At 44.4% G+C, this 17,498-nt stretch overlaps 1 protein-coding gene across 3 annotated transcripts in view; it reads right to left on the bottom strand.

Annotated features, from left to right (window-relative positions):
* Positions 1-17,498, bottom strand: part of ROBO1 (roundabout guidance receptor 1) — a 666,598-nt gene that overhangs the window by 62,078 nt on the left and 587,022 nt on the right. For all 3 annotated transcript variants that reach the window (XM_063956322.1, XM_063956320.1, XM_063956321.1), the window contains 3 exons: positions 14,856-14,898; positions 10,684-10,838; positions 969-1,304 (listed from right to left, as the gene is read on the bottom strand). In XM_063956322.1, the coding sequence (XP_063812392.1) occupies positions 969-1,304; positions 10,684-10,838; positions 14,856-14,898 (534 nt within the window). The remainder of the gene's footprint in view (positions 1-968; positions 1,305-10,683; positions 10,839-14,855; positions 14,899-17,498) is intronic.

Raw genomic sequence — 17,498 nt, 5'->3', positions numbered from 1 at the left:
CGGGGCATTCCCACTCGGTTGGTGGTTCCACGCCACCAACCGAATGGGAATAGAACTGGGGCGAGCGACTCGCTGCCGGGATTCTGACAGACGGGATGGTGCCGGCGGTATAGTGACAGCCGGCATCCCATCTACCGGTCAATCATATGTATTCCCACACACTATTTAGCACCATAAAAGCCACTATTTCGCATGGCCACACAGCAGGATATAAAAGTTTTTCTATGCGAAACGCGTCAGAAGTCCCTATCCCACCCATTTCACTATGGAATTTGATGGAATGAGGAAAGGTTCCCTGTTCTTCATGCGTTTCCCAAAATTTGTGAGTCTCCCACACGTTCTGGGAAAGTAGACATCGCGTCATGCTATTAAATAAGCTAAATGTCACGGGTTCCTAGTGAACAGGCTGTATTCTTAGTCAACATACTGGATCTCTCCGCGGGTTCAGTATGATTTACCGACGGACACAATACCAACGATCAAAATCCCGACAGCCATTGACCTACAGTCAAAATACTGACACGGTTAAAATAACAACATTCATTATGCCGACATGTTCAAAATGCCGACATAGTCAGAATACAGTCTAAGTGTACCGCGCCCCCTCGCATGGCTCGCGTACACTATTATATGCCCCCTCCAGGTCCATTGGGATGGTAAAGTATGAACAAGTCTGTTTTTTGGGAAAAAATCCTTAAAAACACATGTCGGCATTTTGATCATGTCGACATAATGAATGTCATTATTTTGACTGTGTCTGTATTTTGACTGTCGGTCAATGGCTGTTGGGATTATGAGCGTCAGTATTGTGTATAGACAATAGAAAGACTTTAGATCTTTTTAATGTCATAGATTTAAATGAAGTATACAGTCATTTGTCATACAGTTATATAAAATGTTCTAAGTCCTCATCCACAGCAGAATAAGTTCCTATAGTATACAGTACTATACAGAAATGCGTTTCTCACCTTTGTTGATTTTGTTTTGCTCCATGATGTTGTACTGCATCGGAGCAATATCCGGCTTGTGTTGAGCAGACGGCTTCCAGTGTTTTTCTTCCATGTCGCCGCTGGACGAGTTGATGTTGTTACTGATGTTGGACTGAATGAGTTGCGTGGTGGCGTACGGGGTGGGCTGACCAGCCGCGCTGACAAAGCGCCCGTCTTTCAGATTTGGGCTGTTGAAGGTTTTCATCTCATTGATTTTGTTGCTTAAATCGACGTCACCATAAACAGCTGAATCCGGCACCATCAGGTTGGTCTGCTTGTTATCCAACTGGTTGTTGTAATTTGCTATGCAATCGGCTAATCCACAGACAAAAGAAAGACATAATACGTGAATGCAGTGACTATTTGCTGTGTGAATACAAGACACTATAAACTCCAACATAATCTGTATAAACAGTGCATTGTGATGGAATCATTTTCAATATTTACTGTTATGCGGAAATTAGAAGCCGCCTCAGAAACCAATGACCTGTATATATAAATCCTTCATATACTGTGTGTGTGTGTGTGTGTGTGTGTGTGTGTGTGTGTGTAAGTGTGTGTATTAAGAGTAATCTTTAGATTAGGGGTGGGCAACAGGCGGCCCGCGGGCCGGATGCGGCCCGCGGACCGATCCTGCCTGGCCCGCTGTGCCCCACCAGAGTGCAATGACAAGCGGCCCGACATGCCGCTTGTCATTGCACTGCTCTCAGACGCGGCGCCGCTGAGGAAATCCCGGTCACGTCACAGGGTCAGCTGACCGGGATTTCCTCTGTTACCATGCGCTGGGAGGCACGGGGGCGGGCACTGCAGTGAGCAGGAGCGGCGGCCGAGAAGCGGCGGCCAGTGAGAAGAGGAAGCGGCGGGCAGCGAGCGGGAGCAGGAGAGGCCACATCAGCAGTGACTCCGGCCGGCAGCAGCGCAGATCATCGGACAGCGGGGATTGTCTGCCACTGTGACAAACAGGTAAACCCCTTGTCCAGCCAGCCCCTGGATCACTGCTTAAGCTGCCATGTAGGTTTAGGGGTGGGGAGGGAGGGGAGTTAAAAACTGCAATATGGGTTTAGGGGAGGGGGGGGGACAGGGGGTAGGGACTGTCTGCTGTAATGTGTAAAAAGGGGGCGCTGTCTGCCGTAATGTGTAAAAAGGGGACGCTGTCTGCCGTAATGTGTAAAAACGGGGGCGCTGTCTGCCGTAATGTGTAAAAAGGGGACGCTGTCTGCCGTAATGTGTAAAAACGGGGGCGCTGTCTGCCGTAATGTGTAAAAACGGGACGCTGTCTGCCGTAATGTGTAAAAACGGGGGCGCTGTCTGCCGTAATGTATAAAACGGGGGCGCTTTCTGCCGTAATGTATAAAAACGGAGGCGCTGTCTGCCGTAATGTGTAAAAAGGAGACGCTGTCTGCCGTAATGTGTAAAAACGGGGGCGTTGTCTGCCGTAATGTGTAAAAAGGGGACGCTGTCTGCCGTAATGTGTAAAAAGGGATCTCTTTTTGAGTATTTTGTGTGTGGCCCTCGAATATTCGCTGGAAGTGTTAAGCGGCCCCCCAGCTGAAATAATTGCCCACCCCTGCTTTAGATGCTAGATAAAGCACCACCTCCAACATACACAGGTTCTAACACGTAGAATCACCCCCACTACACATAGCCTCTGCTCTATTCCCACCCCCAACATACACAGGTGCTAACACGTAGAATCACCACCACTACACATGGCCTCTGCTCTATTCCCCCCCCAACATACACAGGTTCTAACACATAAAATCACCCCCACTACACATAGCCTCTGCTCAATACAGTGCTGAGGGAGGATTCAGGGCATTGCTGAGTGAGTGAGGATTCAGGATGTTGCTGAGTGAGTGAGGATTCAGGACGTTGCTGAGTGAGTGAGGATTCAGGGCATTGCTGAGTGAGTGAGGATTCAGGATGTTGCTGAGTGAGTGAAGATTCAGGACATTGCTGAGTGAGTGAGGATTCAAGGCATTAATGAGTGAGTGAGGATTCAGGACGTTGCTAAGTGAGGATTCAGTATGTTGCTGTTTGAGTGAGGATTCAGGACATTGCTGAGTGAGGATTCAGGGTGTTGATGAGTGAGGATTAAGGATGTTGCTGTGTGAGTGAGGATTCAGGACATTGATGAGTAAGTGAGGATTCAGGACGTTGAGTGAGTGAGAATTAAGGACGTTGCAGAGTGAGTGAGAATTCAGGGCGTTGCTGAGCGAGTGAGGATTCAGTATATTGCTGAGTACGTGAGGATTCAGTGTGTTGCTGTGTGAGTGAGGATTCAGGGCATTGCTGAGTGAGTGAGGATTCAGGGCGTTGTTGAGTAAGTGAGGATTCAGTATGTTGCTGAGTGCGTGAGGATTCAGTATGTTGCTGAGTGCGTGAGGATTCAGTATGTTGATGAGTGCGTGAGGATTCAGTATGTTGCTGAGTACGTGAGGATTCAGTATGTTGCTGTGTGAGTGTGGATTCAGGACATTGCTGAGTAGGTGAGGATTCAGGATGTTGCTGAGTGAGGATTCAGGACGTTGCTGAGTGAGTGAGGATTCAGTATATTGCTGAGTGCGTGAGGATTCAGTATGTTGCTGAGTGCGTGAGGATTCAGTATGTTGCTGAGTGAGGATTCAGTATGTTGCTGAGTGAGTGAGGATTCAGTATATTGCTGAGTAAGTGAGGATTCAGGGTGTTGCTGAGTGAGTGAGGATTCAGGACGTTGCTGAGTGAGGATTCAGGACGTTGCTCAGTAATTGAAGATTCAGGGCATTGCTGCATAAGTGAGGATTCAGGATGTTGTTTAGTGAGTGAGGATTCAGGACGTTGTCTAGTGAGTGAGGATTCAGGACGCTGCTGAGTGAGTGAGGATTCAGGATGTTGCTGAGTAAGTGAGGATTCAGTATATTGCTAAGTGCGTGAGGATTCAGGATGGTGGTGAATGAGGTTTCAGTATGTTGCTGAGTGAGGATTCAGGGCGTTGCTGAGTGAGGATTCAGGGCTTTGCTGACTGAGTGAGGATTCAGGATGTTCCTTATTGAGGATTTAGGACGTTGCAAAATGAGTGAGGATTCAGTATGTTGCTGTATGAGTGAGGATTCAGGACATTGCTGAGTACGTGAGTAGTCAGGACGTTGCTGAGTGAGTGAGGATTCAGTATATTGCTGAGTGCGTGAGGATTCAGTATGTTGCTGAGTGAGTGAGGATTCAGTATGTTGCTGAGTGAGGATTCAGTATATTGCGGAGTGAGTGAGGATTCAGGACGTTGCTGAGTGAGGATTCAGGACATTGCTCAGTAATTGAGGATTCAGGGCATTGCTGAGTGAGTGAGGATTCAGGACGTTGTTTAGTGAGTGAGGATTCAGGACGTTGCTGAGTGAGTGAGGATTCAGAACGTTGCTGAGTGCGTGAGGATTCAGTATATTGCTGAGTGCGTGAGGATTCAGGATGGTGGTGAATGTGGTTTCAGTATGTTGCTGAGTGAGGATTCAGGGCGTTGCTGAGTGAGGATTCAGGGCGTTGCTGACTGAGGATTCAGGATGTTCCTTATTGAGGATTTAGGACGTTGCAAAATGAGTGAGGATTCAGTATGTTTCTGAGTGAGGATTTAGGGGGTCATTCAGCTCGCATCGCAATCGCGATGTCAGCGTATTTTTGGCAAATGCCCCCCATGGGTGCATGCGCAGGTCCCCCACGGGAGACCTGCAGTAACTGCCCCAAACGAAAAAATGGCGGCTCTACTGCCATCCCTGCGATGGGCGGCCCCCAGCATGCGATTCAAAGGACTGCAATTCTACTAAAAAGCAGAATTTGCCATCCTTACTGAATAACCCCCTTAGGACGTTGCAGAATGAGTGAGGATTCAGTATGTTGCAGAGTGAGTGAGGATTCAGTATGTTGCAGAGTGAGTGAGGAGTCAGTATGCTGCAGAGTGAGTGAGGATTCAGTATGTTGCAGAGTGAGTGAGGAGTCAGTATGTTGCAGAGTGAGTGAGGAGTCAGTATGTTGCAGGGTGAGTGAGGAGTCACTATGTTGCAGAATGAGTGAGGATTCAGTATGTTGCAGAGTGAGTGAGGATTTAGCATGTTGCAGAGTGAGTGAGGAGTCATTATGTTGCAGAGTGAGTGAGGAGTCAGTATGTTGCAGAGTGAGTGAGGAGTCAGTATGTTGCAGAATGAGTGATGAGTCAGTATGTTGCAGAGAGAGTGAGGAGTCAGTAAGTTGCAGAGTGAGTGAGGATTTAGTATGCTGCTTGGTGAGGATACAGGGTGTTGCTGTGAGTGAGGAGTCATTATGTTGCAGAGTGAGTGAGGAGTCAGTATGTTGCAGAATGAGTGAGGAGTCAGTATGTTGCAGAGTGAGTGAGAAGTCAGTATGTTGCAGAATGAGTGAGGAGTCAGTATGTTGCAGAGTGAGTGAGGAGTCAGTATGTTGAAGAATGAGTGAGGAGTCAGTATGTTGCAGAATGAGTGAGGAGTCAGTATGTTGCAGAATGAGTGAGGAGTCAGTATGTTGCAGAGTGAGTGAGGAGTCAGTATGTTGCAGAGTGAGTGAGGAGTCAGTATGTTGCAGAGTGAGTGAGGAGTCAGTATGTTGCAGAATGAGTGAGGAGTCAGTATGTTGCAGAATGAGTGAGGAGTCAGTATGTTGCAGAATGAGTGAGGAGTCAGTATGTTGCAGAATGAGTGAGGAGTCAGTATGTTGCAGAATGAGTGAGGAGTCAGTATGTTGCAGAGTGAGTGAGGAGTCAGCATGTTGCAGAATGAGTGAGGAGTCAGTATGTTGCAGAGTGAGTGAGGAGTCAGTATGTTGCAGAATGAGTGAGGAGTCAGTATGTTGCAGAATGAGTGAGGAGTCAGTATGTTGCAGAGTGAGTGAGGAGTCAGTATGTTGCAGAGTGAGTGAGGAGTCAGTATGTTGCAGAATGAGTGAGGAGTCAGTATGTTGCAGAATGAGTGAGGAGTCAGTATGTTGCAGAGTGAGTGAGGAGTCAGTATGTTGCAGAATGAGTGAGGAGTCAGTATGTTGCAGAATGAGTGGGGAGTCAGTATATTGCAGAGTGAGTGAGGAGTCAGTATGTTGCAGAATGAGTGAGGAGTCAGTATGTTGCAGAGTGAATGAGGATTTAGTATGCTGCTTAGTGAGGTCACAGGGTGTTGCTGAGTGAAAGAAACCGGTGAATGAGTGAGGATTCTGGGATTTGCAATTCAGCTTTCTCTGACATATATTATATCATTTATAGACTATATTATCCATTATAAGAAGAAAATACTGACTTTACATAGTAATTAAAGCATACAGACTCCACTCGCAAGTTATGAACTGATGCTGTTAAGGGATTTATAAGATATTTTTTTACTGCTCCCTAAAATTACACCAGAATTGCCGGTACACGGTGTCCAAATATTAATCATATCCAGGTTTTGGTTTGGAAATATCTATATATATAACCTTCGATTTTGGTACCTTATTGCTGATTAGCCACAATTAAATTTCACCATATGATTTAAATGCACTTTAATATGTCTGATCCAGATTAACATTCTTCCATGTAATTTTCTATGGAGGTATATTTAAACTATTATGTGTTTCCATAAAAGTTGTGATGTACATTTCCAATTTCTGGCACCAAGATCATTTTTCCCCTAGAATGTCTCTTAAGGGAACATTAAATGTGAAAAATTAAAATATCTGCGTAGCTTTATTAAAGCATGGATCTCAGCACTAAATTGGAATCACTTCGCTGTACCGAGACAAAAACTAGATACTGTACATTACTACAACCATTGTGTGGCCTTTACTATTGTGATACAGAGCCATTTCATCAATTCTTCCAAATAGATGATATGAACAAAAAAATAGGATTTTAATTACCTAACCGGTAAATCCTTTTCTATTAGTCCATAAGGTATATTGGGGAGACTTAGTACGATGGGGTATAGACAGGGTCCAAAGGAGCCGGTGCACTTTAAATTTCTTCACTGGGTGTGCTGGCTCCTCCCCTTTATGTCCCCTCCCACAGGCAGTTATAGGTAAAACAGTGCCAGAAGGAGAAAGGACATATATGAGAGAAGGAACATAATAAGAAAGAGTGGTGAGATTTACATACCAGCACACCACTAACATACAACAACCAGCAACGGCTGGTAACAATAACAGCAACAGCTGAACAGGTAACCACAGAAAAGACAACCTGCAGAAAAGTCAATGCACTGAGGCGGGCGCCCAATATCCCTTATGATCTATGAGAAAAGGATTTACCGGTAGGTAATTAAAATCTTATTTCTCTAGCATCCATAAGGGATATTGGGGAGACTTAGGTGGTCAATCCGAGTTGATCGCAGCCAGCAACTTTTTGCTGCTGCTGTGATCAATAGTCCACGCCTATGGGGGAGTGTATTTTAGTTTAGCAGGGCTGCGATCGCTTGTGCAGCCCTGCTAAGCTAACAAAATTTCAAGCAAAAGAAGACTAGCCCTGGACATACTTACCCTGTGCGATGGCTCCAGCGATGATGGGCCCGGCTATGACGTCACTCCTTCGCCCTCCGTTGTCCTGGACACTCCTGCGTTTTACTCACCACTCCCCGAAAACGGTCTACAATGGTCCGGATCCGCCCATCCACGCCTCCTTCCTGTCAATCTTCTTAGCGGTCGCTGCTGCGAACGCTTCCATCGTAAGCCGCAACGTAACCCGCAGCGTCACGCACAGCATGCGCATTCCGCACCCGTTCGCACCGCAGCGAAAAACGATGCGTGCGAACGGGTCGGAATGACCCCCTTAGTATGATGGGGACGTCCCAAAGCTTCCAGAATGGGCGGGAATGTGCAGAGACTTCTGCAGCACCGCCTGCCAAAACTGGGTATCCTCTTTGGCCAGGGTATCAAACTTAAAGAACCTAACAAAAGTGTTCTTCCACGACCAAGTAGCAGCTCTGCAAAGTTGCAATGCCGAGACTCCACGGGCAGCCGCCCAGGAAGAGTCCACCGACCTTGTAGAGTGGGCCTTCAGAGATTTAGGAACAGGTAAGGCTGCCGACATATAGGCCTGTTGGATAGTGAGCCAAAGCCAACGAGCAATGGACTGCTTTGAAGCAGGACAACCCTTTTTCTGCGCATCACAGAGCACGAACAAGGAATCCATCTTTCTGATCCGAGCCGTCCGCTTGACATAGATCTTCAAGGCTCGCACAGCATCCAAAGCCTCTGGAGGAGCAGAAATGTCAGAACTTGACGGAATCACAATAGGTTGATTCAGGTGAAACGCAGAGACAACCTTCAGCAGGAACTGCTGTCTAGTCCTGAGCTCCGCTGTCCTTGTAAAAGACCAAGTAGTGACTTTTACACGATAAGGCCCCCAATTCTGAGACACGTCTAGCAGAGCCAGGGCCAGTAACATCACCGTCTTATACGTGAGGTACTTGTCTTCTACCATCATCAGAGGTTCAAAGCAGGATGACTGTAGAAATTCCAACGCCACATTCAAATCCCAGGGTGCCGTAGGCGGCACAAAGGGAGGTTGTATGTGGCGTACCCCTTGCAAGAAGGTCTGAACTTCTGGCAACAGTGCCAATTTCTTCTGGTAGAAAATGGAGAGAGCTGAAATCTGGACCTTAATGGAACCCAGACGTAAGCCCTCATCCACACCAGCCTGCAGAAAACGTAAGAAACAACCCAAGTGGAATTCTGCAGGTGGATACGTGCGTTAATCGCACCAGGAGGCATATCTTCTCCTGATATGATGATAGTGTTTTGACGTCTCTGAACCATGGTAGCAATAACCTTTTTGGAAAGGCCCTTGTGAGCTAGGATGTTCCGCTCAACCTCCATGCCGATAAACGAACCGGCTGTAAGTCCGGGTAGACAAAAGTTCCCTGTTGAAGAAGATCTAGTAGTAGAGGCCAAGGGTCTTCGACGGACATGTCTAGAAGATCCGCGTACCACACCCTCCGAGGCCAATCCCGGGCAATCAAAATTGCCTGGATTCCTTGATTTCTGATTTGCTTGAGCACCCTTGGGAGCAACGGAATTGGAGGAAATAGGTAGACCAGCCAGAAAGGCCAAGGCAACATCAGTGCAATCCTTACCTCTGACCACGGTTTATTGCAACAGTGTTCCAGTCACCACTTGATGGACTGGTATAAAATGGGAAATGCAGTTGGGATCAATGATCTTTATGGAAAATAAACCCACCAACAACACAAACGTGAATAGAAAACAGGTGACAAAGACCAGCAGAGCATGCTGCATCAGTATATCATGTTCTCTATGAATGCCTCTGGGTATAGCGGTTCTGTTTTCCAAAAACAATGCCTTGAATGTTCACAGCATATTCAGTAGCCGCAAATAGATATGGATTTTGATTTATGCAGTTTAAGTTGCGGAACATATATTGCATGATTCCGCTCTGCACGTTGCAGACCCACAACACGCATCTTGCGCATGTCAAGCCTTGCTACTAGAGAGGCTGTAGATGGGTATGATGGGGCGTGATGTTCACACAAATACAGCTCATGCAGACCAGCAGTTATGCACAGATACTTCAGGTAAGAGGCTACAGATGCTTATAAGCGTTGATGTTTCTGACTTATGACAGCATGTGCTGCCAATGCAGAGGCATCCACATAAGTTCTGCATATGTGCTTTATTTAATTTGCTGCATCAGTCTAATTATCTGTAATTAGTAGCTTTAGAAGCCTATCTTTGATCACTGATGTGCCTGTTACACATGTGCGTTTATTAAGAATCGGGCCCCTTCATTAGCGTGGGCCCGCTCTGCCGCCTAGTATTCAGCAAACTCAGAAAACTGAGCTTTTAGACTTTGCCTGCGGGAACCTGCACCATCTTCCGATGGAAGGAGGTCTGGATGGCGAAGAGGGATCCGATTTCTCTGATTCCGGGTCTGTCCTGGCACTGGCAAATGCCGCCACCACTACTAATTAGCAGAGAAATCATCTGTGGTGGATGATACAGGGATGGCTGCTTTTCGGAGCAGCCGCACCGGAGCAATATTGAACTGCTCTGGCATTTTTGTATCTACCACCACTAGCGGGGATATGGATACCTAATTATCTGGGCCAATCAGCTCTCAGTAAGGAATATTTCTAACCAGACTCATTGGGGGATATTCAATTGTTTGAAAAGTCAGTTGGGTGTCTGTTTTTTCCTATCTAATAGACACAGACACCCAATTGACTTTTCAAACATTTGATTTCCCCCAATTGTGTTCCGGAGGTTGCAGTGCTTGCATGCGGCAGAGCAATCCTACCCCACACCTCTAATGAGGGCACAGCAGTCTCTCTGTAGGTGAGATTTTGTATCATGGGCTGCCTGCATCTTGATCGGAACGCACATGAATAAGTAATTGGCTAAAAGGGCAGCTAAGTACAAATCATATGTGTTGTAAACATTGGGTCTGATGCTGAGATGCATGTACAGCAATGCAGTCGCACTTCCAGCTAATTTCAGCGATTGGAAGTTGTGTAAGTAGATCGCAACATAGGCGCAGTTTTTTCAAAATCACAATATCTATTCGCATTCAGAATTGTGTGCAACAATAAATCCACTTGAAGTGGAACAAAATCTAAAAAATGGAAACACTATCTGGTAAGGATTGCCAAATATGACCCTACTCTATCTCCTTCATGTCACAGACAGAAAGTATTTACACAAGAGGATCTGTTCTCCCGCTGCTGGCTCTGCTCACCTGGTCGGCTGTAAGTGGCAAGATTGTTATCACTGCTCCCATTCCCAGACGTGCAACAGTTAATGGGGCACTCGTTGTGGCTGTTTCCGGTGTTTGGCCACGTATCGGCAAGCCAGGGCTGAGCTGCAGGTTCTGCAATATTTAAGAGACCCGGCCTGAAAAAGACAAGACAGTTTATACCATGGCGAATCTTTGTGAATACATACAAAACTCCAAAATGTTAGCTAGATACAATGTAAAAGAACCTTCAAGCATTCCCTGAAAACTTACCTCTTCAGGCAAGTTTATCAAATTCTGCAAACGCCCACATAACCTTCATAAGCTTTCCTATCCAATTACATCCCCACTGTACAGTCGGCACTTATCCTCACATATTTTCTCTTTCTTCACTTTCCCTTCCTCCTGACCCCAGGCCAACATTGCTGTGTGACCATATCATACAGCCCACCAAGAACCTCTGCAATCTTGGCAGGACCATTATGCAATAAATAGCACCTATCCTTGTGTATCAATGCCCTTTTCCCTGAAGATTGTAAGCTTGTGAGCAGGGCCCTCCTACCTGTCTGTTATTACCCAGTTTTGTTCTATCACTGCTGTTTCCAATTGTAAATTACAACAGAATATTCTGCGTTATTAAAGAAACTGTTACTAAATAAATAAATCCCTGATATTTGTAAATAAGTACCAGCTGCAGTAGCTCATCTGACCAGCAGATGGCAATATACAACCCACCCTTTTTTGTGTGTTGCTTGTAGACACTTTTAGGGCAGGTTTTGTAATTGATATGTTTGTGGCTATTTTATATGTAAACAATAAATCAATAAATAATATATATTTAAGACAATACAAAGACTATAATGCATTATATTGTTTTTAACAATAATTAATGTAAACACATTCAAAACAGAGCATAATCAGTGATACAAGACATCCCAGTGTCCAGGTCTAGTATCGATGCTTCCCTTCACCAACACACAGAGGAGAACGTATTTTGTGTTCTCATACAGTGTCTATGGGAATGCAGACCCTTCTTTTGCTACTATAAATCTAGTTTTGATGTATTACTGATTTATATTCATGTGGCCTAACTTGTATTTATGAGGCACCACGCCTTAGTGAACGGAATATATGCACAGCACACAACATGGCCCCCTGCACAAAATGGCTGCCTCCACTGTGTATATCTGACAGGTGCACTTTAATCCCAATGGGTTTGCTGTTTTTAGTGCAGCTGCTGTCAGTCTTCAGAGTGATTGCTCTGTTTTCGGGATGTCAGCCGGTGTAACATTTGTCAGTAAAGCGCAGTTCTACCAAAGGGCAGGAATCTTGTACTTTCACTCCGAGTGATATATGAAGGACTGGGTAAGGGAGATGAGATCATGGCATCATATAAACAGGTGAAGATCTGCCCTTTAATAAGCTGGTACTTCATTACGCGTACCTGCAAGTCTCTCAAAGCAAGGCATTATTCTTTCTGTTCTTCACACACATTTTCTAATTGCAATACTCTGGGTTCATCTGACTCTGCACTGACATTACAAGAAAAGCCTTTAACTCCAGATAATTACATTGGCCCAGGTGATTACAGTTGGGAAACAAATGTGAAAAGCAGAAGCCAACTGTATGCAAATTGTTCGGGCACCCTTCGTCCAACTTCATGTTATGCTGATGCTGTAACTACAAAGCTAACACAACCTACCCAGGGTTTGTGGACAGTTTAATGCTCGGTAACTAGTTATTTGCATGTGGCATGTTAATATTCCAGCACCCTTCCACTTTATACATTGAATTGTTTTTACAGACTCATCTCTTGAATGACTTGATATTACAGGTCCAACATTCTGCCGGGTGAAGACAATTTTAGATTTGAATAAATCTTCTGACCAGTCTAACAACTCAGAATGAGGAACCTATGTTCAATAACCTAGCAAAACGATCTTCAACTGGTCGTAATGTTGACATTCAAATGACAACATGAACGGGAGGTCAACACATCACCATCCACAACATGGAAGTGGATAAGCTTTCAGTTATGCTTTGCTTCACGACTTTGAGAAGGAGCAATTTGTCACTGTATTTGTAAATTAATTTTGTTAAATAACTAGAGCTAATACCGTGTGGTTGGGGTAAGACTGGACAAGTAAGGTCATATTTCACTGGGTACATGTGCAAAGGGCCTTATTCCAGAGGTGGACGCTGTTTCGGTTTGGTTGCAGGTGACCGATGTTATCTGTTGTGCACACGTGGCAGAGCCACAGTGCACAAGTGCTGCAATGGTTTTATAGCTCTGTATGGTCTTAGCCGCAGCCTCATTGATTGGGGGTAGGTGATCAGAAGCAGCTTTAAAAATGGAAGCATGATGGTGTCGTTTTGGGGGCATGCTGAAGCCAGCGGCTGCATCTTCTGAAGATTCCCTGGACTCAGCAGCTTAGTTACGGTGGACATTATGAGAAGCTTTAAGGTTGTGTAGGGGGGTGCCCTAGACTGCACACCCTAACTAAATGTATTGACAGGTGTTGCCCTGCTGAGACTATTAGTGTGACACTCAGAAAGAAAGAGTGCAAGTGCACTCTCTGCACATTACTAATTAGAACTGTAATATATTTTGCAATTAAATGAGAGGTTCTTTGCATAATTTGGGCCAAAAGTATGGGCTTACCCTCTGCGTCCAGGTAACCTCATCATCGGGTAAGTCCCTAACATTCTAAAGGTTCAAGTGTAGGGCATGGGACACCCTAAGCCAGCCCTACCAAACCACCCCAAGGCATCACACTAGTGAGAGATAGCAAGTAAAGTGTAAAAGAGTGTTAGATAAGTGAGAGCAGCTACTATGTGTTAGAAATATTACAAGGGAAGGAGATAATAATGAATGTGAAAATTGTTACATTGATAAAAAAAAAAACAAATAGAGTGCTATAAAGTGCTGAAGTTAAGTGTTGCATTGTAATGCCTTGAAGCAGCCCAGCCAAATTAATTCAGGGGTCCCAAGTGTCGTAATAACCGAGTGCTAACGTTTTTGAATGCCACATGCGCTGCGGAAATTGACAAAAACTTTTGTCAAAAAAAGCGTGTGTGTGCAGCAACACTTGCTTCAATTATGCTTTTTGGAATATCAAGCTAAAATGACATCTAGTAGGCTTTCAAAATAGGTGTTGATTAACTGTGTATGCAAGCCCAAAAAGCAATGTGAAATAACTGTAGGTTAGTTACTTCAATTTCTATTGTATTCATAGTTAGTGAAAACCATTGATTTACTATAGTAAATGTATTGTACAAAGCACTGCTTTCTTTTTCTGGCTAAAGTGCTCCCCCTGCTGTCAGTATATAATATATTTCATCAAGGAAATAGCCTAGCCACTTAATAATATTGTGCACATACTGCATTTAGGTGGTCATTCCGAGTTGTTCGCTCGTTGCCGACTTTCTCTATAATGCGATTAGTCGCTTACTGCGCATGCGCAATGTTCGCAGTGCGTCTGCGCCAAGTAAATTTGCTAAAAAGTTAGGTATTTTACTCACGGCATAACAAGGATTTTTCATCGTTCTGGTGATCGGAGTGTGATTGACAGGAAGTGGGTGTTTCTGGGCGGAAACTGGCCGTTTTATGGGTGTGTGCGGAAAAACGTTGCCGTTTCTGGGAAAAACGCGGGAGTGGCTGGAGAGACGGGGGAGTGTCTGGGCGAACGCTGGGTGTGTTTGTGACGTCAAACGAGGAACGAAACTGACTGAACTGATCGCAGTGGCAGAGTAAGTCCCGAGCTACTCAGAAACTGCTAAGAAATTTCTATTCGCAATTATGCGAATCTTTCGTTCGCAATTCTGCTAAGCTAAGATACACTCCCAGTAGGCGGCGGCTTAGCGTGTGCAAAGCTGCTAAAAGCAGCTTGCGAGCGAACAACTCGGAATGAGGGCCTTAGTTTGGTAAATAAAACACACGTTTGCTGAGAGATAAAATCAGCAACTTGCTGTTTGCAGAACCCACGTATGCTACACATACAATGAAAATATAATAAATAATATAACAGCCCAGTACAAGACACATGTTCGAAGGACACATAAAGGGATGATTTAAGCTTCCTAGTTAAAAAGTAATCCTGCAGCACATTGTTCACTACAAAAACAGAGTAACAAAAGCGATGTTCATTTTTATCATGAAATATATATTTCCTTACCTGCCGGCGCTGCTTACAGCTTCCCCACCGCGCTGGTATGCCACTGTAAGATAAAATACAATAAGAACAGAACAATTCTAAGCAACAAAACTCAGCATTAATTCCGAAAATAAAAAAAAGCTCAACATGGATAATCATGATCTATATTATCCATGGAGTTTGGTCAGTCAACAGATGATTTCATATTCCGCATGTAATTTCCCTGCTGAATCTATCCTTTCCTAAGCACTTTAGAACAGCGGTGATAAATCTTAAATATCAAGGAGAATATGACAACCTGTTTTGATGTGAGATTGATCACCGGGATGCTATAGTGATATTTCATACATAACAGATCACTTGCTTTACCCAAGGACAGCTTGGGAAAATAATAAAGATTTATGTCAAATGGAGAGCATAGTTGCTAAATGAAGACACTAACGTATATAGGTACATTTGTGTCACCAAACAAACTGCAGAGTTACGTAGTTATATAAGTGATGATTGTGTTAAATGTCCCTAAATTCTTATTTTGTGCAGAGTATCCAAACAATCAGTATAACATATACGCATTTTAGTGCACACATAGGGGTACATTTACTAAGGTGGGAGTTTTTTTTTAGAACTGGTGTTGTTGCCCTTAGCAACCAGATTCTATTATCTTCTAGAAGCAGCTAGATAAATGTCAAGTAGAATCTGTTGCTAAGAGTAACATCACCAGTTCTAAAATAAACTCCCACCTTAGTAAATTTACCCCAGAATGAGAATACCTGTTCAATGGCACTTTTGTTCTCTTTATTATTGTGTTTTGTTTTGGTAATAATAACACTATTAAATAAATACATTTAAAATTCTTACAAAAACAGCAACAGACTTTAAAGAGTTCAGTCTGAGGTCTACATAAATTAATCAGTGATCATTATAGAATATGGACTTATTCATGGCAGAGAGCCATTTTCCATTACCAGAAGCAAACCAGAAGATTGTCAGCTCATAGGGCTAGTGAGTAGGACTGAAGCAGTCTTGCTGTTAGGGGGGAGCTTACAACTCAATGGCCGCTAGAAATAAGAAATGCTTTTCTTTTATGGACTGTAGACTGTATTAGAGGTAGTTAGCGGTTTAGTTATGCTAGCTGAACACTTCATAACAAGGATAAGTTGCTTCGCCCTGTACCTGCATACCCCCAGTGAAGCTGGTACAAGAACTACCTAAAAATACAGCTAACACTACGAGGTACTGTAGATTTACTAAAGCTTCTAAAAACATGACAAGTGGTGTTGCCCGTAGCAACTCAGATTCTAGTTGTCATTTCTCTACTGAGTCCCAGAAAATAATAGACTATAAATGGCTGCAACATCCCCACTTTTCTTTTATAGAATCTTTAGTAAATCTACCCCTAAGGCTTGTAGGAAATCACATTTTGAACATTAGGTGCAATCACCCATTTTCCTGCATAGATAAATCAAAAAACTGCCCAGCCCTGCCTGTCATGAAGCGGGAGATCGCTCTCCAGGCTTTGGTAAATCTGCCCCTGTATGTCCAACAGTTCTGGCATACCTCACAACAGTCCTTATTTTAGTAGGACTATCCTAATTAATGAACCCAGAAAGAGGTGTGACCTCATGGCAAATTGGACATTGGCCCTCATTCCGAGTTGATCGCTCGCTAGCTACTTTTAGCAGCAGTGCAAATGCTAGGCTGCCGCCCTCTGGGAGTGTATCTTAGCTTAGCAGAAGTGCGAACGAAAGGTTAGCAGAACTGCTACAAAAAAAGATTGTGCATTTTCTGAGCAGCTCGAAATTTACTCCTTCCTTGCGATTACTTCAGTCTGTTTAGTTCCTGCTTTGACGTCACAAACACGCCCTGCGTTCGGCCAGCCACTCCCCCGTTTCCCCAGGCACGCCTGCGTTTTTCCCTGACACGCCTGCATTTTTTAGCACACTCCCGGAAACCATCAGTTACCACCCAGAAACACCCACTTCCTGTCAATCACTCACCGATCAACAGAGCGTCGAAAAAGAGTCGCTAGACCTTGTGTAAAACTGCATAGTTTTGTGTGAAAGTACGTTGCGTGTGCGCTCTGCGGCCCGTACGCATGCAAAGTTTTGCCATTTTTTTTACCTGATCGCTCCGCTGCGAAAATCGGCAGCAAGCGATCAACTCGGAATGAGGGCCATTGTTAGAACATATCTTGGGGTAGATAAGAATAGACAGTTTGCACTGATCCGGGAGTGGTGTGTGCAGAATTGGGTGTTGCTTTTTAAAATGTTGAGAGCTACAGTATCCTAGCCCTGAGCCCCTAAATCAGGCCAGTTGGAAGATACAGTACATACAGTACTCTGCATATGCATATTCTTCAAGTACTACTTATAATATATACTATATACTGCTATACACAGCCAACATTATACATATACCCGGCATTGGCAAAAAAAACAACAACTGCAAATTAAACTTCACCACAATGAAGAGCCATAATAAATACTTGTGAAATTGGATGTGCAAAATTTTTCTTTATAGTGTAATCCGTACAGATGCGTCCTTCCTCATCTATCCTCCATACACACTGAGTAGCGGCAGACAATGCGCATGCGAGCCTCCAGTTCTTGTACGACTTGGTCAGCACAAGTAGTATTTATTTCTCCTGAAAATGCATCACTATGC

Source organism: Pseudophryne corroboree, chromosome 2, assembly GCF_028390025.1.
Source record: "Pseudophryne corroboree isolate aPseCor3 chromosome 2, aPseCor3.hap2, whole genome shotgun sequence".
In the NCBI taxonomy this organism is placed as follows: domain Eukaryota; kingdom Metazoa; phylum Chordata; class Amphibia; order Anura; family Myobatrachidae; genus Pseudophryne; species Pseudophryne corroboree.
This window is presented reverse-complemented; position numbering and strand designations above follow the sequence as displayed.